The sequence below is a fragment of the Desmodus rotundus genome, chromosome 5 (assembly GCF_022682495.2).
Source record: "Desmodus rotundus isolate HL8 chromosome 5, HLdesRot8A.1, whole genome shotgun sequence".
Lineage (NCBI taxonomy): Eukaryota > Metazoa > Chordata > Mammalia > Chiroptera > Phyllostomidae > Desmodus > Desmodus rotundus.
Window position 1 is genome coordinate 4,608,670 of NC_071391.1, and position 25,155 is coordinate 4,633,824.

General features: G+C 51.5%; 1 protein-coding gene across 10 annotated transcripts; it reads right to left on the reverse strand.

Annotated features, from left to right (window-relative positions):
- Positions 1–49: 49 nt before the first annotated feature.
- DPP3 (dipeptidyl peptidase 3) lies at positions 50–23,374 on the reverse strand. Of its 10 annotated transcripts, XR_002976079.3 has the most exons (19): positions 23,077–23,196; positions 21,868–22,142; positions 13,898–13,987; positions 13,199–13,336; positions 12,766–12,840; positions 12,121–12,214; positions 9,564–9,694; positions 9,323–9,453; positions 9,190–9,248; positions 7,415–7,609; positions 7,078–7,190; positions 6,621–6,713; positions 5,040–5,102; positions 4,817–4,941; positions 4,574–4,694; positions 3,336–3,515; positions 1,895–2,057; positions 358–595; positions 50–266 (listed from the first exon to the last, which is right to left on the reverse strand). XR_002976079.3 is itself a non-coding variant. In XM_024574136.3 (18 exons), exons 2-18 carry the CDS (start codon positions 22,135–22,137, stop codon positions 423–425), a joined length of 2,214 nt encoding a protein of 737 aa, XP_024429904.2. In that variant the 5' UTR covers positions 22,138–22,142; positions 23,299–23,374; the 3' UTR covers positions 50–422. The 10 variants fall into 10 exon arrangements, 9 of the variants coding, with proteins under 9 accessions (XP_024429904.2, XP_024429905.2, XP_045039214.2 ...); XM_024574136.3 differs by lacking the exon at positions 23,077–23,196 and adding an exon at positions 23,299–23,374 and having other exon boundaries at positions 50–595; XM_024574137.4 differs by lacking the exon at positions 23,077–23,196 and adding an exon at positions 23,299–23,334 and having other exon boundaries at positions 50–595; positions 21,868–22,145.
- Positions 23,375–25,155: the final 1,781 nt, after the last annotated feature.

Here is a 25,155-nt window from a genome sequence, read left to right on the forward strand (position 1 = left end):
TGCCCTGCCAGGAGCAAAAGACAAGGAGAAATCGAGCAAACGGCAAAGATGGTGGTTGTTTCTAATATTTATTTTTCTGGTTATAAAAGTAATACATGAAGAGCACAGGGAGAGATGTTGAGTCCTGCAGGCCGTAGTCAGATCACTTCTCAGAACTTCCATTTCCTCCTCGGGGGCGCAGGGTAGGTACCCCACCTTGCCCACGCCACAGAGCGCAGCACAGATCACAAGATAGCACGCAGACGCACTTGGTAGAGTAGAAAGTGCTGACAAATGGAAGGGGTTAGTGTCACCACCCTCAGCTGAGGTAGCACCAAGGCCCGAGCTCCTGCCCCTCGCCCAGCCCCTAACACACACACAAAAACGGGGCCACTTGAAGCCTTGGTTTGATGGAGTCGGGGGAGGGGCTATACAAATCTGCTTCAAGTCTGGCCAGATGGGGCCTCACTGGGGTCCTTCCAGAACCGGGCATCGGCTGCGGCCAGCTGGGTGAGGACCTCCTCCAACTCAGGCCCGTCCTCTGGGAAGCGCTCAGAGAAGGATCGGATGAGGCCAGCAGCCGAGGCCTCGTACTCAAGAAGCTGCACTTCTGAGCCTGGGGAGGACATGGAGAGAAAACAGCAGCAAGGAAAGGTCTTAATAGGGAAGCATCATTATCACCATCACCATCACCATCATCCAAGCAGCTGGTTCTTCCTGAACTCTTACTATGTGCCAAAAATTGTGCCCAGTGTCTTAGGTTTATTATCTATTTCATCCTTCCAATAACCCTATGAGGAAGGAAAGATTAGAGGAGGAATATTTAATGAGTGGTTGCATTCTTCATTCACTTAATAAAAGATTTACACCAGGTGCAATGTTAGGTAAAACAGACATAGTCTTTGGCCTCCAGGAGCTTACAGTCCAGCAATTGCTTCATCTCTATCCACTGTGGGAACTTGGGCAAGTTTCTCAACCTCCAAGCCTTTGTTTCCTCATCTGTAAAGTGGGGGCAAGCACAGTACCTCTTCTCTCAAGAAGCCGTAGTGATCAACACAACAATGCGCCGAGCAAGTACTCTGTTCCGAGGGTCCCCTGAATACTCCTGGGAAGCATTTCTCTCTAACACACTTCCACTGCTCTATCCCGTCACAGCACCTTGCTGTGTTCTGTGGCATTGTGGGGTGTACAGAGCTAAGAGCACAAGCTTTGGGTTCAGATGGCCCAAGTTCAAATTCCGGTTCTGACACCCACTAGTTATGTGACCTCAGGCAAATACACAGTCCCTGTGTCTCAGTTTCCAGCTAAAAAATGGGGATAATCACGTCCTCATTGGGCTGATGGGAGTTAACCCATGGAAAGTTTTTACCCAGCACCTGGCAGATAAAAGTCCTCACAAGTTAGCCAACATCACCACCAATACTACTTTTGGAAATCCTACCTGTCCTTCAGGCCTCATTTAATCACCACTTCCTCAGTAATATCAGTAATATTACTATCAGTAATATCCTACTGATACCTGTCCTGGCTCGGCGAAGTGTCCCCTGGGTTCCACTTGGCCCCCTGGGTCCCAATTCACTGCCTGACCTGACCTCTCCTCGCTCTCCAGGGTGAGGTCTGACTCTCTGGTACCATGTCTGGCCCCCTGGGGCCTGTCTGTTCCACGAGCCCCCGCGCCACTGGCCTTTCTAAAACCTGTTGCCATCTGACAACCAGCGCCACTGTGTGTACAGCAGTAGGGATGGTGGCGGTGGTAGATGCCAAGGTTTTGGCCTGAGGTTTGGCATGGGGAGGACTGTGGCAGGGAGAGAGGTAGGAGTCACCCCAGGTAGCCTTCCCTGAGCAGTTCGAGGCCTCCTCTGCACTCCCGTAGGGTTGCACAGCCCCCACCAAAGGGGACTCAGGAGTCCGTTACCTTCGAGGCGAGTGTTGGGCTGAACAATGAGCTTCCGAGATTCCTTGCGGAGCAGCACCGTGTCCCTGAGGGTGAGGAAGCACTCAGGGGGCGCATCAGTGACAGCCGCATATCCCTCATACAGGGCTCGGCCTCCGGCCACATCCCCCGTGGACTTGAGCACCTGTGGGAAGGCAGAGGAGTCAGTGCCTAGATGGGTGCCCACCCTGCACCGCAGGGCTCTGCTGGGGCTACAGCAGATGGCACCCAGCCCTGGACCGCATCTGCTCCTAGTGTGGCTGTGCCGAGTAAGAGAAATGCAGATCAAGTGCTTAGCCTATATTAAGTGCCCATTAAGATACCTAGTATATATGTTATAAAGAATAAGACACCCAGCCACACACGCATTGATGTTTCTCTCCCTCTCTTCCTCCCTCCCTTCCCCACTGTCTAAAAATACAATAAATTTAAAAATCTTAAAAAAACAAAGAAAAAGAATGGCTCATCAGTGATCTCAAACTTTGTTGAGAATCAGAGTCATCTGGCAGGCTAGTAAACACGCAGAGCCCTGGACCCCGCTCTAAGAACTTCAGAATCAGGAGGTCTGGGGTGGGACCCAAGAATCTGCAAGCATCTGTCCTTCTAACCAGCTCCTGGGCGATGCCGATGCTGCTGGTCCATGGACCACACTTCACGTCACACTGGCGTGGAACACATGACATTCTATTTGATCCATTCTGTAGGCACGTTGTTTCATTTAATTCCTGCCAAGGGAGGCAGGTGATGCATCCCATTGGACAGATGAGACAAAGGGGCCAGAGAGAAGTACATTGCCCCAATTACAAGGCTGGTGAGTACTGGCACCAGAACCCCAAAAAGTCTCCCAACTTCAAGCACCCCTACCTGAGTAGAAGGCAGGGCTGTGTCGATGGCTGCCCCTTCCTCTGGCACTCAGCAAGCTCTAGGCCTCCTTTTTTCCCTCAACACAACAAGCTCATTCTAGTCCTCAGACCAGACTTTGTGCTTTCTGTTTCTTCTGTTCTCAGAGCTTCTCAACACTCAAATGCCAACTCAAATACCACCTCCTCCAAGAAGCCTTCCATGATCACCCAGGCTAAGGAAGCTCTGCAATCTCACTGGCTGTCACATCTCTGCCATCTCAATTTGCCCTCCGATCTCACATTACCCAGTTTTATTCCCTTTACAGCTCTTGTCATGACTTGCAATTATCTTGTTCATGTACTGTTAATACATCTGTTGTCTACCTGCCCTCGCCACCACATAAGAAACTGCTCACAGCTTATTCTCAGTGACGGGCACCTGATAAATAACACTCGGTATGCAGACTCACAGAATGAATGAATAAATCCATAAGTCCATCAAAAGGCTATGAGGCTGTGGTAGAGAGTGGGGAAATAGGGTGAGGCCTGAGGGGGCCCTAAGGCAACAGGCCTCCACTTACCTGGAGTCTCCGTAGGAACCGCTCCAGGGCGGGCTTGCCCACCGACCGGATCTTGCTGCGGTCAAGGTGGACCCGGGCATCCGGGCGTCCATCGGAGCCTGTGGTGGGAGTGACGGTAACAAGCCCCTCGCCAGCCTCCAGCAAGACCCTCAGGATCACAAACCGGGCCTGCATGTGGGCCTGCAGGGGCCAGGGAGAAAGGGACCAAACACTCAGCCCGAGACCTGATGTATGGCATCCATGCTGCCGACGCCAGGCACGGGAGGCCTGATGTATAGTAAGTGCTCATTAATTGTCAATTATTCTTATTGTTTTATTCTCTTCTTTTCTGCCATTTCCTCTTCCCTCAAATGTCCCCTCCTTCCTCTGCTCATAAGAGAGGGCAGGCTGCCCTGGAGGACAGGGAGGCCATTTCCAGGCAGGACCCCTTGCCACCCACACGCCCTCTGCTGCTCCAAACTCTGCCCTCATGACAGCCATTGTCCCCAAGTAGCCTCGCCATGGGGGCCCCAAGCACTTCCTCCTCCACATTCTTGTTTGCATTCCACAGAGGGACGAAGAGGACATCATGATCCCAATTTACCGTTGACAAAACAGAGGCCCAGAGAGGTAGAGTGACTTGCTGAGGGTCACACAGCAGATAAGGGACAGCAAGAACTCAGAACCAAGTTTCCTGACTCTAAAACGTCTGTTCTTTTGAAGACATAATATTCATGCCTATGACTGTTTAAAGTACTTTTGTTGCTTACCCTATTTCCAAACCCGGCAGTCTGGCCTGAAGCTCCGGAGGCACACTGCTTGGATTTGAATCCTGGCTGTGCTACTCACCAGCAAGTTACTTAATCTCTTTGTGCCTCAATTTCCTCATCTCTAAAATGAGGGTAATAGTAGTACCTACCTCCTGGGGTTGATTCTGGGAACCAATGAGTTAATTCGTGTAAAGTGCTTAGAACTGGGCCCGGCACAGAGTAAGTCCTGTGCAAATCCTCTATTAGGTGTTACAGTAAAATCATCTCATCTGATTTGCCCTCAAAGGTGGGCAGGGGGGTTATGCTCCCATTTCTCAGCCAGAGACACTGAGGCTCGCAATAGTGACGTGACTTGTCCCCATGCACAGTGAAGTCAAAGATGAAATCCAGTTCGTGTGCCTCGTAAATTGTTCTATCCCTCTACCTGGAATCCTGATCCTGGCCCCCATTTCAGGCTTCCCCTTCCCGAGGAACCCCCTGGGGTCCCACCTGTCTCCAGCTGGAGGCCTCAGGGGTGTAGAACTCCAGAGCCAACAGCCCGGCCCGCACCATGTTGAGCCAGTTGACGTAGATCACATCTTCCGCGTCAGCCCCCTCAAAGCCAAAGATCCTGGGGGAAGGAGAGGGAGATGCAGGGGGACTCCGAGGCTGCCTGGGCCCCACCCTCCCTGCTGGCACCTCCTCCGCACAAAGAGGCCCGCCCCCACGCCTGCAGCTGCTACTGCTCCGTACTCCAGCACTTGGGGGTGGAGGCAGAGGTAGAGGCCCACGCTCTCAGCCCGGCACTCTTCGTAGCTGGAGGCAATGGTGCTGAACCTGCTGTCCCAGGTCTCCCCGCTCCGGTACCAGCTCTGAATCTGGGAGGGCAGGCCCAGGAAGCAGGTTTAAGGGCAGCTGCCACCCCACCCGTGCCCACCCTCCCAGCACCCTGGGGCTCCACTGAGGCTGCCCTCACCTGCTCCCCCGTCTCTGGGTTGATCACTGTCTTCTGGTCAAAGTTGAATGCTCCTTTCTCGTCCTGCAGGAAAGGGTCATTGACATGGGGTTGGTGAGGAGGAGATGCCCATGCCCAGGTCCAGGCCTTCAGGAGTGGCTCAGAAAGGTACCTGGGGAGCCAAGAGTGGACAGCAGGAGCAACAGGTCCATGGACCTACTGCTGCCTCCAACCTTGAGTCCTGGGACACCGACCGCCCTCTCAGAGCCCGCAGGAGGCGGAAGAGCCAGGTCCACTGCCCCTCGCACAGAGGCACAGAAGGGAGGGACTTGCCCCAAACCACGGGAAAACCTGGACCCAGTATCTCCAGATGCCAGCCAGAGAACTCCCATGGGAGGGTTAGAGAGCCTGGCTGCTCCTGCCTGCAGCTCCCCAGCCCAGTGCCCCGGCCCAGCTCCTGGTGCCAGCAGAGGCCCCAGCGTGTGCTTGTCTACCTTGAGCACATGTCACCTCACCGTGCTGTCCCTGTGCGAAGCATCTTTCACGCATCATCCATTTAATCCTCACAACCACCCTCCCAGGAAGGTTGTACTATTACCCCACTTCACAGCGGAGGAAATGGAGGGCCAGACACTCAGCACACAACCCTTGTGCACACTGTCCCTTAATAAGAACACACAATTGCTAAGGGCCTCCTTTGCCCAGGGCTTTGCTTTGATTGCTCTTAGTAGCCTATACAGCAGGGGTCAGAAACCCCATTTTACAGACAGGTCAACTGAGGCTTAGTGAGGGGAACTGACTTATCCAAGGCCACAGAATGGCCACACTTCCTGTTACTTCAAAGTCTGGACAAGGCCTGACACCAGTCCGCTCCCCTCACCAGCTGCTCTCTGAATCCTCCTGACTTCTAGGCCCAGATCCCGAGACCCAGCTCCAGTCCTCCCTTCCCCATTCAGTGGGGCTGCCTCGACCACAGGAAGCGGGCCTGGCAGGCTCTTGGATGTGCTCGCCCGTCCCCTCCAGCCAGCTCCTCTCTGCAGCTCTGTGCTGGCCATTCTAATGGGCTCTCCTCAGCCTGCGGAAAGCCTATCTGTTCTTTTCATTTTTCCCAAGTGGGTGTTGAGGGGGCTCCGGCCTCTCGAGCCAGCTGGCAGGAAGGGACTGTTCTGGGGAGAAGTGGCTCCCTATAACATCCGAAAAAGTGCAAACTCCAGGAACTGTGGCACAAAGACAGAAAGTGCTACAGCCTCAGGACTAGGAGCACCAGAGACTGTCCCCTGCCAGCCTCTTTGTCCCCGGGGCTGCCTGAGTCACACCCTCAGGGCCCACTTCCTTGGCATGAGCCCCGCAATTCCTCCTATGTGGCAGATTCTGTGGTGGAGAGACTGCAGCTGGACTGTCCTGCAGGTCCCATCCAATCACTGGAGCTTCTGGAACATCTTGGGAGAGGGTGAGACAGGGACTGCACGGCTTTAGGGGCCATATTTGCCACCTGACCTAAAGCCCCTGAAGGCAACGACTGGAGCAGCTTCCCCCCACGCCCAGGAAGGGCCGATCACGGGGGAGGGGACCTGTAGGCCTGGGCACCGACCACGTTCTTACCTGAACGAAGAGCTTGCCACTGCCATGGCCCAGCAGCTCGTGCAGACCCACCTGCACATCAAAGGAGGGCCCCTTCCAGCGGATGTACAGGTCCTGCCAAGACAATCAGAGACTCACACGATCCACTGTCCCCGCACGGCCACACAGCCTCCCCAGCCAAGGGCCCATCACGAAACATGTTTGGTAAAGGCCCAGGATACCCAGGCTCCACACTAGGCACAGACTGCACGGCCCAGCTCATCCCAGCAACAACCTGGGAGGAAGCGACTGCCTCCCCTTTTTGACAGGTGAGGAAACAGGCTCCGAAGTCACAGGTCACATGGCCAAGGAGCGGCAGAGCCAGGACAGAAGCTGGAAGCTGTGCTCTCTCCCTGACCCTGCACTGGGTCATCTGCCTTGCTGGGTTGGCTGAGGTCAGACCAGGCCCCACCCTGCCCCGCGAGCTGCCCGGGCCCACCTTGTCATCCTCCTCCAGGAAGGTGAGCTTCTCCCGCTGTGTGGCATAGGCCACGGCCAGCACATTCCCCAGTGACACGTTCTTAAAGCCTTCTGTCTGCCTCAGGTCGTCATCTGGAAAGGGCAGGGAGAGGACCAGGGAGAAGGGGCAAAGGTCAAAAAGGTCACAGACAAGGAGTCTAGACAAGAGCAACAGGCTGGGATGGTGAACTGAACAGGGCACTTTGGGGCCAGGTGAGTGTGTGGAGGGGGAGAGGTGACGCTAAACGGAGGCTCCTGGGGGCTGGGGGTGGGGGTGGCACTGTCATGGCTGGGTGGCTGGGTCCGAGGAGGCTCACAGTTGGGGATGTTGATGCCGGCAGGAATGCCGGAGCCAGCGAAGGCGAGAACATCCAGGGAGGTGAAGTCTGGGGTGAGGAACTTGTCCTTCTCGAAGGCCGGGGGCCAGGGCAGCTCCTTCAGCAGCTGCTCCGCACTGGCCACCAGCCGCTCAAACTTGGCACTCATGGCCTTGTTCACCATGGCCACAAAGCCTGCGGAGGAGAGGGGGCTGTGGGTGGGCCAGGCTCGACCTCCAACCCCCTGTCTTCACACACACAATGCGAGCCCGCCTTGGACACGACCCTGTGCTGGCTGCTGGGGAGAGTGGTGACCCGGGGCTGGGCCCCGCCTCCCTGGAGGTCACTGGTCAGGGTGGCTGGAACGGGAGAGAAGGGCTTCACGGGGCAACAACTCAGATGGATCTGAAGGGGGTTTGCGGGGAGTACATAGAGGGTGGTGGAGAGAGACCAATTCCCAATGGAAGGGGCTGTAGGAGCAAAGAGGGATGCTCTTCTTTTGGGGGCAACCGTGCGCTGTCCTGCCAGGCAAGAGCGTCTGGCTTGTGTGGCCCTCATAGAAGGCGCATTCTGGGGAGCGCGATGTTGGCAACACTGCTTTGAGCCAGGAACTCTAACCACATTGAATGTGAGGGGCGCAGCCCCAGCCCTCCTGCTCAGCAGCTGTGAACCGAGGGGCACAGGAGAAGGCAGTGAAGGGGGATTCACACCTCATCCTCCAGACCACTCTATTGCTCCACTTACTTGCAACAAACGTGGATTTTTAAGTTACACACACATGTATATGTTTTTAAACATGTGTAGCTCTATATAAAAACAAAAGACAAAAAGTATATTCCAAATTTTAACCTTGGGGTGGGTGTAATCATGTTAATTTTTTTCTGTATGTTCAAAAAAATTTTTAACCCTGAACATGGACTACCTTTCTAATAACCACAATGAGCTGTATAAAAAACGGGGGTGGCCTCCGAGCTCAAGGCTGCTGAGGAGGTGCTGGGGTCTCAGCCCTCAAAGCAGCCCTGGCAAATCAGGACCCAGGCAGGAAAGCTGTCCCCTCCTCAGGCCCCTGGCCCTCCTGTTCCCTGTGGGCTCAGGTCCACGCCCCCCGTGGGCTGCTGGGGTTTTCCTCTCTCCTCCCAGCTTAATCTCTCTGGCATCTGGCAGTTGGATGCTCCAGACACTACATCTAAGAGCTTAGAAAAGACAAGTCTCAATCTTCAGGCTGGATGCCCTGCCTTGCACAGGTGGGCCCTGCGGTGGGTGTGGGCCTGCCACCTGCCCTGGGACGGCAGCAGCCAAGTCAAGTTCACAGCTACGCTCCCAATCACCCAGCCCTTTCATGTGCTTGGCAGTGTGCCGAGCAGTATGCAGATACTGCCTCACGCCCCCTCCACCCAGAAGGGAGTGATTAATGCTCAGAAGTGGCGTTAATTGGCCCAAGGTCACACAGTTGGTGAGTAGCAAAGCCAGGCTTGGTACAGACAGAGCCTGTGTGTGGACCAGAAACCAAAGGCAGCACCAAGTGGCTCGGAGCCAAGGCACCTGGATTCAGCCACCCACCTGTTGTGCCTCAGGTCCCACATCTGTGAAGTGAGGATGGAAATCCTCACAGGATAATGGTATCTAGATGAGCTTGCATAGGGAAACGCCCACTACCTGGTACGTCAACGCTGGTGGCTGTTATTGTTACTATTACTGCCAAGGGGAAAGGGGAGACCCCTCGGAGGACACAGGGAAAAGGTTTCTGACCTGAACTCCCTCCTCCCAGAAGTTACCTTCAAACTCTCCACGGGAACCAAAGGGGTCTCGGTAGCTCTCGATGAACCCGATGTAACTGGGGGAGAGAAGGGCAGAGATGGAAGAGGGGTGGGCAAGAGGGCTGGGGTGGGTGAAGGCTGGGCCACTCACCTCTCCACGATGGGGCCCTTGTCCTGGATCCAGAAGCGGGAGCCCTTCTTGTGGGCTTCGATGGAGCCCTGTGTGAAGCTTTCTATGTACTGGGCCAGCATCTGCTCCTGGTGGCTGTTGGCTGCATACGTCTGGGGGTGAGCAGGCGCTGGTCAGCCTCAGGTCACGCACCCACACCTACCCGCCTTTGCTGCCCAGAGGGATCTGCAGCCCATACACCTCAACCCCCAGCCAGTCCTACCTTGGCTTTCTCCAGGTGCTCCACCACCTTCTGGAGGATGGGCGCGTAGTCCCCCCGGGTCACCTGGAAATGGCTCCCCTGGAATTCATAGTTCTTCAGCCTGGAAGTCATTTCGGAGTCTGGAACAGACTCTGCGGGGGGAAAGGGGGATCACTCAGGGAAGAGGCTAGTGTAAGACACCTGGCAGGCTTCTCACCGAGACACTCTTACTCTAAGCTCTTACACGGCTGCCTGTTGCCTATAGCAATTAGTATTAGCTTTCACTTTCAAAAATAGACACATTATGTAACATGAAATGGTCTAAGCCCTTTACAAGTGGCAACTCATTTAAGCTTCACAGCAGTTCCGGGAGAAAGGGGGAAATGGCTGTCTCCACCTTACAGTTGGGGAAACTAAGGCACCGAGAGGCTAATTAAGTTTTCTGAGGTCACACAGGCAGCAGGAGGCAGAGCAGGATTCAAACCCAGTGTGGCAGATTGTATTTTAAAGATACAGCCATACCATAAATGCATGCCAGTGGTCCTTACGGGAGATAAGAGGGTGAATGGGAAGTACGTGCGTTGAGGAAGAAGGAAGTGGGAGAGACTGAGGAAGGGTCATGGGCCAAGGAGTGCGGGCAGCTTCTAGAAGCCGAGAGAGGCAAGGAAACTTCGGACCTCCAGAACTGTAACAGAACAAATTTATGTTGTTTTATGCCACTAAATCTGTGGTGATTAGTTACAGAAGCAATGGGATACTCATACAATGTTGTATTTTGCTTGTTGCCTCTGATCACTAAAATATGCTTCTAGGATAGATATCTCCCTGCTTGAAGTGAGGAGGCTTGTGACTACGGCGGAAGTGGCACATCTGACTGCTGAGTCTGAGCCATAAAAGGAGGTAGTTTCTCCTGGCTCTCTTGGAGAGCTCACTCCAGTACCCAGTCACTGTGAGCAATGCAAAGAAGCCATGTGAGGCGTCTGGGTTGACGGCCACAGCTGGGATCCCGGCCGAGGGACAGCTAGTATTTGCCACTGGACGTGTGAGTGAGGAAACCTGCAGATGATTCCAGCCTCTAGCTGTCAAGTCACCCCCAGTCTCCAAGTCTTCCCAGGCCTCTGTCATTGTCAACCAGAGGCAAGCTGTTCCCACAATGCCCCTCACTCCTCACTCACGAAGTCCGTGAGCATGAAAAGGTCATTTATACCACTACATTTGGGGGATGTTTGTTACAGAAATAGATAACTGATACACTCAGGAGGCCTGACTCCAAAGCCACACTCTTAACCACTGTCCTACATACTGAATCTTATAAGCACAGGCCCAGCTTATATTCTGGTATGATCTACTCCTACTCCCTGACCCCAATATCCTTTTCTCTAGTCAAATCAAACTACGTACTAATTCCTAAACTTTCCTACCACTCTGCTTTGGCTCATGCTGTTCCCTCCACCAGGAGTGCAGTTCCCTACCCATCTTCATTCATTCATACACCAAGTATCTGAGCATCTGCCGAGGGCCAGCCACCAGGGAGACAAAGGTGAATGAAGCACAGTCAGTCCCTCCTCTCGAGGGGCCTGCAGTCAAGTAGAGGAAACAGAAGAATAACTGGGACATTACGGGAAGCATTGATGGGAAAGGAGAAGAGCCGGCCTTCGCTACGGGAAGACAGGGAGAAGCTGACATCCACGAATGGCCTAAAGGATGAGCAGATGTCATCAGGAGAACATCTGCAGGGGAGGGAGGACATTCGAGGCAGGAAGTGGGGACAGGCTGCACAGAGGCCTGGAGAGAGATGTGAGAACAAAGGGTTTCCAGGGAATTGGAAGCCGCTGGCTGGAGGCACAGAGTTTAAGGGGGCAGCTGGGAGCTGGGAAACTGTAGGGGGGTAGGGACAGGAGGGCCAGATTGCTAAGGCCCTCACAGGGGCTTGGACATTCATGTCCATATCGCATCCATTGCCCCCTCACCTGAAAACAGACCCCAATTTTCCTTTGAGAAGTCCCACCAATCCACTACCACCTCCAGTTCAGGTGGTAGGAGGAACTGACCTCATTGCCTGGCTCCAAGGTAGGCTCAGGACCAGAACCAACCACAGACCTGGCCCTTGACCACAAAGGCTGGTTTACAGATAAATATGGGGCCCAAAATGGAGAAAATAAAGCTACTCCCAGACCTTATGAAGAAACTTCTGAGAGAAAAGGACCCTCCTTCTGCTGAAATGGCCAGACTGGCAACTATCAGACCCTGTGTGAGAGCAGCCTGCTCTGGATGAATTCAAAGAGAGCCCAGCCAAGAGACGGAGAGAGAAATTTACTGAGACCTGTCTGAGCAGCTGGATCCAGCTGTGCCCAAAGCCTTCATACTCTGGGCTTCTTACTTACCCAAGTCTGTAAAGTCCCTTTTGGGTTTAGGAGAACTTGAAAAAGGTTTCTTCACTTGTAACCAAAGAGTTCTGAGCCACAGAGCCCTAGGAGGTGGATCCAGGCTTTATGCTGAGGGTACCCTGAGAGCTACTTAGGAAGTAGAGTTCAGTACGTTCATCATCCCCACACATAGACGATCGAAAGGAACTCACCTGTGCCAAGCACAGAAGCCAGCCGCACCTCATAGCGGGGCTTCCCGTCCTGGTCGACCTCCTTGAAGAGCCGTGTGTTATAGGCACTGAGGTTCTGGAAAAGACAGGGCAGCGGTTTGGGGGAGAGTAAGTCCAGCGAGGGCTGTGGGGGAGGGGGAGGGAAAGCAGGTCACACCAAGGAGAGAAGATAGAGCCAATGCAGGCTGGGCCACGAGGGGACCTGCCAGAGCTGGCTGGGAGGGTCTGAGCCAGGGCAGACTCTCTGCTCTGTTTAGTCCACCGAGCACCAACTTTTACTAAGTGCTGACCTGACTGTGCTAGGCGCCACACAACCTCAGAGAACCCAGGGCCCACAAGGCAGGCCCCACTTCACAGACAAAGAAGCTGGGCACATAGCAGCTGAGTGGCTGAGATGGGAGGTGAACCCCACACATGCCTCCCCAGCGGCTCTGATGTTCTGCCACGACCTGTCCTGAGGCTGTCATGAGGCCCTTCGGGCTGGGGTGGGGTGGGGACACCTTCAATGGAGACAGGCTGATTCTCAGTCATCCCCAAGTCTCCACCTCAAGGACCCAAGCTGCAACCCAAGCGCAGGTGCCAGTGGTGAGGGGGCCCCATCAAAACACTGCCCCAAGTTTCCCAAACCTGTGAGTCCAGAAAGTCTTGGGCCACTTTGGCATCTTCTATGGTACAATCCCCGGAAAAATAGGTGGTGATGCCCTGCGGGGAAGGGGGCAGGTGGAAAGGAGGAAGTTGCTGAGAGTTGGGTGGGACTGCGGGTGGCTAGTGACTCCCTCTCCGGTGCCAGGGCTCCTGTGCCTCCTCTCTGCGGCCTCCCCCTCCCCCTCCATCTCTTTCCAGGGGGAAAATTGTAACACAAACAACAAACAGTAAACAGAGGCCCATCTCCAGCCTCACAGGCTGACCCAACCCTAAGGCCTGCCATGTCGCTCACCCCAAGCTTTGCCTCGTGAGTGTAAGGCAGAGCCCACTGCCTCCCCATCAGGCCCCTTCTCTCCATACCACACCTGGAGGCCTCGAAGGAAGCCCTCCACTCCTGTGGGGCTGGGAGCCTTACCTCCTTCCCCAGCCCCAGGTGGCGAAGCCTCGGCTCCAGAGAGAACATGAGCTCCCCGCAGGTCTGCCAGAGGCCCCTGACTTCCTCTGGCTGCTGCTGGGCAGCCTTACTCCCCAGAATCACTCGTTCCAGCTTCTCCTGCAGAGGAAGGGGTCCATTGGCCTGGCCACACAACCCAAACCTGCCTCAGGGGCCTCCATATTGCCCCCAAACTCTTATCCCACAATCTGAGACTTTCTGGCAATTGATGGACCAGTACCATTGGCATTGCCTGAAAAATGTCGCACTTCGGGTCCTACCACAGACCTTTCTATCAGAAGCTGCATTTCCGCAAGATGGCCAGGCGCTTCGTGTACAGAGTGAGGGCTGGGAGCCCTGGGGTAACAGCTGCCTCAGCCCCCGATGGGCCTAAGTACCCCAGCCCCAGGGAGGGGCTCCCCGTGCCCAGGCTTCTCTACTGTCCCCACTGATGACCACGAGGCTTCATTTCTGTGAGCATCTGACCGTGTCCTCGCACATCCGCCCCATGCCCGCCCCTTGGATCAGCACAGTCACGAGGAGGCCACAGCACCCAGTGAGGCTGGGTGGCTGACCCGGGTCACACAGCGTGGCAGGGACAGGGTCATGGGTCTGCTCAGGGCCCCACTCCCCTCCACAGGGCCCGAAATCCCCACCTCCCCCAGCCTTCCCTCAGCTCACCTTGGGCAGGTTCGGGACAAACTTGGTGTCCCCGAAGGACTTGTAGTTGCCCATGTTGGAGTAGACCCCTGCAGCATAGACCAGGAACGCCTGGGGGAGGTGAGCATCAGACACCTGCAGGCACAGCCTCCCCTCCCCAGGGAGGCCCCTCCCAAAATGTTAACACTCAGAGGAACCAGTGTGGGCGACGCTGGGAAACCTGGGGGCAGGACCCAGCTCCCAGGAGGCCCTGGTCTGGCCCCAACATACTTTCACAGAGCAATCTTCACACACCCACTGTCCCACCAAACTGGTCTCGGCAGCACCCAAACACCTCCAAGCACTCACCCACCTCTGTTCCCACTACGCCCACCACCTCTCGGCCACCTGCGTACACAAATATGACTTTAAGGCCCAGTTCAAACATCGCCTCCTTGCGCAGAAGGCCTGTTGCCTTCTGCCCCCAACCTGGCCAGCAGCTGGCACAGAAAACATCAACTGTTAGGGCTGGAGGGGTATTGGTCACCTACTTTATGGCTTTTGCTGGCCCCGAATCTAGTCTCCCTTCCTCTGGCAACAAAACCTCACATCTTCCTTTGGGCAGTGGGGATGGGGGGAGGAAGAGGATCTCCCTTCCCCCACTGCAGAGGCGGGCATACACTCTAGCTGGCCAGTAAGAGCCCTCCCCACCCAGGCAGTTTCCCAGGTGCAAAGAGCCTGTTTCACACCAAGGAGCATCAAGCGTGGTGGGGTCCCTGGAGCTCCCCTGCTGGAGTGAGGAGAGAAAGCAATGCTGAGAGATGAAGACTGCATCACAATGCTATTGCCAGGCCCCTGAATCTAGCCATGCCTGAAGCCCCCCTAACCCTGCACTTTTCAATTATGTGAGCCAATAACTTTTTTAAAATAAACTTTATTTTTTAAGAGCAGTTTAGTTTCACAGAAAAATTAAACAACAAGTACAGAGATTGGCCACGTATCCCCTTCCCCCACACATGCAGTCTTCCCTGTTATCAAAATCCCTTCTAGAGCGGGACGTTCATCACAACTGATGAGTTTGCAGCAGGGTTCACCCTCGGTGTTGTGCATTCTGTGGGTCTGGGCAGCTGTATGGCAAATATCCACTGTGTATGATAGATTCATTACTCTGCAGCATATGTAGTTTCACTGCCCTAAAAACCCTCTGTGCCCCACCCCCCTCCCCCCAGTGCCTGGCAACCACTGATCTTACTGTCCCCATACCTTTGCCTTTTCCAGAACGGCATATAGATGGAATCGGACAGTATGCAGCCTTTTCAGATTGGCTCCTTTCTCTTTGTAATATGGATTTAACTTGGTCCATGTTTTTCCACGGCTTGATAGCTCATTTCCTTGTAGCACTGAATAACATTCCATTGTCTGGACGCACCACAGTTGAGCGATTCAGCTAATGAAGGACATGTTGGCTGCTTCCATGTTTTGCCAGTTATGAATATAGCTGCTAAAACATCCATGTGCAAGTTTTTGTGTGGATATGAGTTTTTCACCTCCTTTCAAATTTTCCCCTCAGTAAATATCAAGGAGCACGATGGTTGGATTATGTGAGGTCTGCCCAGAAGGTATCTAGGTATCTAGCCAGGTAATGTGAAAAATAGAAACACTTACTGAAGATACAAGATACAAGAAACATTGTACACAGGACAATGATGCCTCAGTCCCTTCAAAGTGGGCACCTTGGGACCTCATACAGTTCTCCCAATCACCATCAGCTGCCCCAACATATTTTCCTGAATCTCATTGACAATCTGAAATCTCTTCCTTTTCAAAGGTGATTTTAGTTTTGGGAAAATTCAGAAGTCGCAGGGCACCAAATCTGGGCTGTACGAGGGCTGAGTCACCTGGGTGATTTGATGTTTTGCCAAAAAACACTACACAAGACATGATGCATGAGCAGGTGCATTGTCGTGATGAAGCTGCCAATCACCAGCTCCCCACACTTGCAGCCTTCTGAAACATCAGAATAGTTTCCGCAGAGGAATGTTCAAGTTTATTGCAAAATTTGATGTAGATTCGTTGCTTGACTCGCTCAGTCATTTTGAATGCAACGGTCACACCTGCTCACTCAACTGTCTACCACCTCCACTGACTAGTACAGTGACGTCGCCATTGTTCACGCATGTGCATTCCAGTCCACTCTCCTCGGCTGCCAGGTTACAAACCACTCTCATTATATTAACAGTGGCTGGACTTTTTCCAGACAGACCTCGTATGTCAAGAGTATACTTAGTTTTGTGAGAAGCTGCCCAACTCTCTTCCACAGTAGCTGTACCATTGTGCATTCCCATCAGCAATGAATGCGAGCTCCAGTTGTTCCACCTCCTTGCTAACATTTGGTGGTGTCAGTGTTTTGGATTTTGGCCACTCTAATGGGTGTGGAGAGATTATCTCATTATTTTTTTAATTTGCAATTCCCTAATGACATATGATGTGGAGCACCTTTTCATATGCTTATTTGCCATCTGTATATCTTCTTTGGTGAAGTATCTGTTAAGGTCTTGGGCTCCTTTTTTAAAAATTAGGTTGTGTGTTAGCATTTTTTATATTTTTTGGATAACAGTGTTTTATCGAATGTGTCTTTTGCAAATATGTTCTGTTGGGGGCCACTGTGTGTGGTTTTGGAGACTATAGCCCTGAGAGAGCAGTAGGTCTCACTGGAAAACCAGGAAAGGCAGGTGCCAGACATGACCTGGTGCTAACACCGAGGGTTCCTGTGGGAAATCAGGCCTGATAAATACACTGTATCCTTTGAAGCTTGCTTTGCTTTGTATAGCCCTGTTTAAGTTCAAGGCATAAGGAATAAACTCGTCTCATGAAATACATCTTAAAGACCATCTGGCGTCCACGTGACTAATAGACACAGACCCTGAGGCAGATCTCTGAGTTCCTTCAATTGCTATCTATAGATATCTATAGATAATACCTGTTTTTGTGTGACTATAGCCTTTTGACATTGATCGATGAGCTATGCATGCATGCTGTATACCCCTGCACATACCATTCCCAATAAAAGTCGTTTGGGAGAAGGGCTTGGGGCATTACCCACTAGAGGGAATCACCACCCCCTTTCCTGCCGGAACAACAGATTGTGTCCGGGATGATTTATTCTCATCTGCAGTGGCCAGGAGAGCTCTGCTGGACGTTGTATCTCTCACAATAGCCCCAGTCTGTGGCCTGTCTTTTCATTCTCTTGATAGTGTCTTCCACAGAGCAGAAATTTTTAATTTTAGTGAAGCCCAGCTTATCAATTATTTCTTTCATGCATCATATACACTTTGCGGTGGATCTAAAAAGTCATCTACAAACCCAAGTTCATCTAGAATTCCCTCCTGTTATCTTTTACTGTTACAGTTTTTCACTTAAGTCTGTGATCCGTTTTGATTTAATTTTTGTGAAGAATGTAAAATCTGTGTCTAGATTCATTTTTCTGCATGTGGATATCCAGTTGTTCCAGCATCATCTGGCTAAAGGACTATTTCTTTCTCCATTGTATTGCGTTTGCTCCTTTGTCAAAGATCAGTTGACTATATTTATGGGGGTTATTTCTGGGCTCTCAATTCTATTCCATCGAGCTATTTAGCTATTCTTTTGCCTGACAAGAGAGCATCAAAATATGTGAGGCAAAACTGATAAAATGTCAAGGATAAATAGATGAATCCACTATTATAGTTAGACATATTAACACCCCTCTATCAGAAATAGACAACCCAGGCTGGTGTGGTTCAGTGGACTGAGTGCCAGCCTGGGAACTGTGAGGTTGCTGGTTCAATTCCCAGTCAGGGCACATGCCTGGGTTGTGGGCCAGAGGCAACTGAATCTCTCACACATTGATGTTTCTCTCTCTTTCTCCCTTCCCCTCTCTCTAAAAGTAAATAAATAAAATCTTTTAAAAAGAAAAGAAATAAACAGATGCAGCAGGCAGAAATGGGTCTTGAAGTTGAGTGATACCAATCTTCTGACTTTGTTCTTCTCCTTCACTACTGTGTTGGCTCTTCAGGGTCTTCTGCCTCTCCACATAAACTTTAGTTTCAGTTTGTCAATACCACAAAGTAACGTGCTGGGGTTTTGACTGGAATTGCTATAAATCAAGAAAGAAATTACATCTTGAACAATACTGAGTTTTCCTATCCATGAACACGGAATGTCTCTCCATTTATTTACTTCTTTGATATGTTGCATCAGTTTTGTAGTTTTCCTCGTATTGGTCTTGTACACATTTTGTTGAATTTAGAAGTAAGTATTCTTCTTTTTTTGTATTGTAAATGGTATGGTTTTTAATTTGAAATCCTGTGTGTTCATTGCTGGTATAAAAGGAGAAATTCACTTTATAGCCCAGAATGTGGTCTGGCCTGGGGAACGTCCTGTGTGAGCCTGGGAAGAACGTTACTCTGATGTTGGATGACATAGTCTGTAGACGTCTTTCATATTCAGCTGTCTGACGGAGTTGTTGGGTTCAGCTCCGTCCTTACTGATTTCCTGCTGCTCCATCTGTCTGTTTCTGGCAGAGGGGTGTTAATGTCTCTAACTATAACAATGGAGTCATCTATTTCTCCTTGCACTTCTATCTCACGTATTTTGATGCTCTCTTGGCAGACACGTACAACACGTAGACGACCATTATGTCTTCTTGGAGAACTGACCTTTCTATCATTTTGTCATGCCATTCCTTATCCCTGATAACTTTCCAGGCTCTTAAGTTTGCTCTTTCCAAAATTAATAGAGCTACCCACTTTCTTTTGCTTGGTGTTAGTATGGGATCTATTTCTCCATCCCTTTAAATCTTTATGTGTCTTTATGTTTAAAGTGGGTCTCCTGTAAATAACATAGAGTTAGTTGGATCTTGTTTTTCTGATCCACTCTGACAATGTCTTTAATTGGTACATTTAACCATTGACATTCAAAGCCATCTCTAGTACAGTTGGACTAACATCCACCACGTTTGTTAGTTTTCTGTATGTTGTCCTTATTCTTTGTTCCTGTTTTTGTCTTCCATTCTTCTGCCTTTTGTGGTTTTCAACGGAGCCTTTTATATTCCATTTTCTCTCCTTTCTTAGCATACCAGCTGTATCTCTTTTTTTACTTTTTTAATGGTGGCTCTAGAGTTTGCAATACACGTTTACAATGAACCAGAGTCAGCTTTCAAATAACACTCGACTATTTCATGGGTAGTGGAAATACCTTATAATAAAAAATTCCTAATTCCTGTCTCCCTCCCCCATGTCATTCTGTTACTTATCTCACTTATACATAGTGTACATAAGTTTTATTTATTTACATATATTATTGAACACGTTATTGCTACTTATTTTGAGCGAACTGTTATCTCTTAGATCAATTAAGAATCAGAAAAATAAGCTTTTATTTAACCTTCACTTATCCCTTCTCCACCTTTCTTCCTGCATCTCCAACGCAGACACAAATTTTCTGACCTACAGCATTTCCTTCTCTCTAAAGAACTTCCAACACTTCCTGCAAGACAGGTCTGCTGGCAACACATTTCTAAGTCGTCATTGTTTCAGAGTTTTTTTTCTGTTCCTTTCTTTCTTCTCCTTTCGGCATCCCCACTATACATATGTTACAGCTCTTATAATTGCCCCCCCGTTCTTGGATCCTCTGTTCTGTCTTTTTCCATCTTTTTTCTCTTTCCTTTTCAGTTTTGGAGGTTTCTATTGAAATATTCTCAAACTTAGAGATTCCATCCTCAGCTGAGTTCGGTCTCCTAATGAGCCCCTCAAAGGCATTCTTCATTTCTGTTAGTGTTTTTGACTTCTAGCATTTTGGGTTATTTCTTAGAATTTCTATCTCTGCTTACATTGCCCATCTATCCTTTCACATGGTCGACTTTATCCAGTCGAGCCCTTAACACATTAATCATAGTCGTTTTAATTCCTGGTCTGGTAAGTTCAACATTCCTGCCATATCTGAGTCTGGTTATGATGTTTGCTCAGGTCTTTTCAAACCACGTTTTTTGCCATTAGTATATTTTGTATTTTTTTCTTGAAAGGCAGACATAAAGTACAGGCTAAAAGGAACTGCTACAAACAGGCCTTCGGCAATGTGGCTGCAAGGTGAGTGGGCAGGGGACGCGTACTATGGTCCCACGGTCAGGTGTCACTCTTTCAGTGACGCTTTGCCTCTGGACTGAGCACTTCACACATGTCTCTCAGGCCCATATCCCTGCCCCTCCCCCCCATAGGTGGGACAGGATGGCTAGAGTGGGCTGGAGTTAGTACTCCCCTTCCCCCAGGTTGCTGTTGTTCTGATGAAGCCCTAGCATAAGGTTCCAGTTAAATAGTTTCTCCTGAGGGAAGACCATGGTAGAAACAGAATGTTCTAGCACATTTCAAAAGTGGTTCCTTCCCTCCTCCTCTTGCGGGAAGTACCAGGGGCTTTATCTCTGAAATTCATTGGGAGAACCAGGTCAAGCTCCTGGAGGGAAAACCCTCAGAAGTGTGGGGGCCCCCCTGTGAGGGGGTCCCTCTGGAGTCCTCTACACTGAGCCTGTAGCCAAGTCATTAATTACGGCTCAGGTTTGTCTACCCCAGCACCGGCTCCAGGCGAGGTTCTGCTCATGAGTTTTTGCCCTGGAAAGTTGTAATTCTCTGTGCCTGCGTGTCTCCCTCTGATGTGGAAGACAAGTTTGCCCTGTGACCTCACTTCACTTCTCCAATGATCTAAGGAGAACCGTCAATTTTCAGTTTGGTCCGCCTTTGATTTGTGGTTCGGACAGACTGGCGACCTCTAAGCTCCTTAGAGCCAGGCCGGAAACTAGAAGTCATGATTTTCTTTTCCATTTAAGCCAATTTGTGGTGGGTTTCTGCTGCTTACAAACAAAGGAATCCCACTAAGAATAGCAATACTTGAGTAGCACCTTTCCATTTATAATCACTTTCCCAGCTTTAAGCTCTTTTAATGAGTAAATCAAGGCCTAGAGATGGGATGTGATTACGCAAAGTTCAAAAATATAGAAGAAACAGCCTGGGCCTCTGCTCAGGGAGAAGCATTCCAATTCCTTTATTTTACATGTAGAAAAACAGGCACAGTCTTATACATTCTTAGTAAAGCTTTTTAGAAGATGATTTAATAGCACCATACAATGGTAAATGTAGAGAGCCTTTCGCCAGCAACCGCACTTCTAGAAATAGACCCTACTCACACATGCGCACAGGTATGCTCCTTGTGGTGCTGTTCATAAGGACCGGGAACAATGAAATGTCCAGCATAAAGAAAAGATTACATTGACTGCAGTGCACACAGCCAATAAAAAAGGAATAAGATGGAGTTATATGTGCCCCATGGAAGTTTTCCAAGACTTGGGGGTCAGTAAAAAAGCAGGTCTCAGAAGAACATGGAGAAAATAATCTCACTTATGTAAAGGGAAAATAAGGGATGCATACACGTACACACATACGTGTGGAAGTATGTAATACAGACAGAGGGTTGAAAAGACCGTCCGCCCGGCCATCCTCAGTGGTTACCTCTGGGAAGGGCATTGAGAATGAGTGACCCCCGCGTTTTGTCTGATGGCTTTCTGCGCTGTTGTAATACATTAAGAATGCGTTCCTGTATTACTAGGCCAACAGACCCACAAACAAAAACCAGGGGACAGGAAGCGTGTTCTGCCCAGGAACACAAAACATGGTAAAGGAAGACCTGGTCCAGACAGAGACCTCCTGATCCCTACCCTGCACTCATTCCTCTACCGTCTCTGAATGTCCAGCTATTTCCTTTACTCGCAGCCCTTGTTATAATCCCAGCAGCTACCCATGATCTTGGAGGCGGGTCACCACAACTCATGCATATTTTGCAGATGAGAAGAATGAAACTCCAGAAAGGGAGGTTTCAGTATTCCTAATTCTGGGTCTAATCCAAAGAGAGACCTTTGTATCCCTGTTTCCTGGTCCCTCACATCCACAAACCATTTAAGGAATTCAGGTTGGCCTGAAAGAACTGACCTGATACTCCTCCTCAGTAAGACCCTCAGCCAGTGCGTGCTGGCGTAGCTGGTCGGGATCCTGGGCACGGAAGAGGCGGCTGAGCAGGGCATAGATGTAGGGGGCCTCCGGGGAGGTCTGCAGCAGCACAGCCAGGCCTCCATACCAGGAGGCACGTGACAGGTGATGGGCATAGAGGCGCTCTGTGGGCGACAGCAGGCGGAAGGCTTCGCGGCAGTCCAGGCTAGACACGCCGATGTCATTGGGCAGGATGTACTGGGTGTCCGCCATGGGCCCTGCTGAGAACCATCACCATCACCACAGCCCCTTATTCACCCCACAGCAACTGCACACCTGGCTCCGCGCTCTCACGATATCCCTTAATCCTACCAAATGCCCGCGAGGAAGGAAAGGACATTGAACCCATTTGCCAAATATGCTGAGGCCCAGAGAAGGTTAGGTGACTCACCCCAGTAGATTACAAAATACATTGGTGGCCACAGTTGGCCTGTGGTCCGTCAACTTTAAAGACTGAATCCAACTACCTAGTCTTACAGACGGGGAAACCGAGGCCCACAGAGGCTAGGAGCTTTGCTAATAACAAGGGAAGTGTCAGAAGTTGAGACCTGCGTCTCTAGACTCCCAGCCCAGGTCCCTCCCCAGCTCTTCCCTCCTTCTGACGTCCTGTCCTCCTCTTCAGAATTCGCCTGCGGGTTCTTCAATTCCACTCACCACTGTGTTCCCACAGAGTCCCAGGCCACCAGCTAGAAGGCTCAGATTGCAATCCTGGCTCAGCCCCAGACTCCTCAAATCAAGTCAACTGTTTCACTACTCTACGCCTGTTTCCGCCTCTGCAAAAGGGAGGTGGTAACAACCCCAACCTCACCACGTGGGTGTGCAAATTCGGTAAGGTCACCCCGGATGTAAAGTATCTATAGCAGTAAACGATTTTCCTTGTGCTCTTTTCTTCTCTCACTGCTGCCAGGGTTTGTCCTACTTTCAAGCGGCCCCGCATCCTTTTGCCCTCTCCCTGTGCTCGGCCTGGGGAGCTACATAGCCACAAAAGTTCAGGGCTGGGAAGAAAACTCACTTTACAGATAGGGAGGCTAAGGCTTAGCTAGACCAAGGTATTTACAAAAGTCTCACAGCCCGTGGGGACCCAGGGGGATCTCCCAACCCAGGGCCTTCTTCACCCCGTCCTCCCGTGCCGGTAACAGGTTTCCAGCATACCCCTACCACTCCCGACGCTCCGCCCCAAAAACACAACCACCGGGTTCTGAAAGGGGTGTTAACTCTTTGCTGCCCGGAGCATTCCTCAACCTTGGGTCCGCAATGACTTTAGAAGGGGTACTGGATGGGAAGAAGAAAGGAAATGATCATGCACTCGGTCCAGATCGCCCTTTCCCCCGAGGATGACACATTGTGACCCGAAACGCGGGCGCGGAGCCTCACCTGCAGCAGCTGCTCCGATCGCAAACTCACTTCCTGCTTCCGGCTCCCCCCATTCATTGGGGCTCCGCTAACTCCGCCCCCATAGGCCAATTGCTGGGCCTCGGGGCCCAGATGGGCGTCGACTTAAGCCAATAAGAGCGTCCAGACAAACTCCGCCGACCTCCCACTCTCCGCCTCTGGGCGCTACGGGGTCACTCCGGCGATGGCCCCTGCGGCCTTGGCCTTTTGTCCACTGGCAGTGCTAGCGAGGAAGCCGAAACCTCCGTGGAAGGCCTGGCCCCGGCCTAGTGCTTGCAGACCCGGCTGACAAGATCCCCCTAGTCCGGGCGGGGCGGCGTGAGTGTCACAGTCGGAGTACCAGGGATTTTTCCCTTCCCCCCTCTTCTCACCACAGTCCCGACCCAGCTCTCCTTTGGGTTTTTTCCCAGTCCCAGATCTCAGTTTTGCAGCTGGGAATCTGCACAATGGGAGTTAAAGTGGCTTCCTCTTCTTCACTGGATTCAAGGACCGGTGGGTGGAGGTTCTTTGGTGACCTCCGTGCAGGGAACCCAGGCTACAGATGAACAGGTGGCTGCGAGGGCTAAGATGGTCCCATGGGTGCCTGCATCACCACCGACCCACCATGGGCAGGGAGGGTGGATGGTGGCAGCTGCTAAACGTCTCTGAGCCTCAATTTTCCGCACAAAGGGCAAGGGGCCTGGCAATTTCTTGGTGCTTGCGGGACGCCCGATGGATGAGAAACACACCTGCAACCCAGGGCAGAACCTGGCCTGAGATCCACCCTCGCATGTCTGGTGGTCTCACTGGAGGATGGGGCCCTGCCAGCACCTAGTGGGGAGTATTGTGAGGGTCCCAGATCAGAGGGGGAGCCAAACCCGGCCTCCACAGCCAACAGGCTGTCCTCGGGGGGGAGGGGGTGGGGGGGGAGGTCACTTTATCTCTCTGAGACTTGGCTTTCTCGGCAGAAAAACCGAGCTAACAATTTGTTTCCACTCTGAGACACGTTGTTAGCTTGAATGAAGTGTTGAATGGGCAGTGGCGCCCCCTAATGTTCGGAGAGGGGTGCCTGAAATCCACACCCCCTCCTTGCCAGCCTTTACCACACCTGTACCTAGCGCCAGCTGCTCATTTACAAAGGTGCCCAAGCTCTGCTTGCCACAACAATGATACTGTTGGCTCTGATGACAATTGTCATTATAGGAGGAGCTCAATAAATTGGTCTATGTCCTTAGGAACATCACCCCTCTTCTTTCTCATGCCTCAATTTTCAGTCTTTGAGTGCAGAGTCTCCCCTGACCTGGGTGAAGTCGAAGCAGGCCCCGGTGAAGGAGGCAATGCTGTGCACTGCCACCAGTTGGCAGCTGAGGCCTGCAAAAGATCTGGCTGCTCCTGGGGGCCCCAGCCAGGCTGCATTTTCCTGTTCGCAGCTAATCTGAGCCTCACTGAGTCCCCACACTAGCAGCTGGACATGGAGGGTCTCATTTCATTTTTGCAAAAACCCTGTGAGATATTTTACCCATTGTACAGATGGGGAAACTGAGGCTAATTTGTTCATCGACTTTCCTAAGGCCACCTTGCATGTCCTCAGGTGTCCCTGAACTGGAGGTCAGCCTTCCTCAGACTCCCTGCCACAGCTCTCTCCATCTGCCCCAGCACATACACAGAGCTGTCTGCTCACTGGGTCATGACCATCCCGGCATTGTTTCTTCCCGTGGGAGTGACGAAGGGATAGGACAGGGAATAACATTAAGTACCTACTGTGTTACCGGTGCCCTCCATAATTCATAACCACCTGGCGATGGGACTTTTATTCCATTTAACAACTGAGGAAATGGACACTCCAAAAGCTGGGAAGGG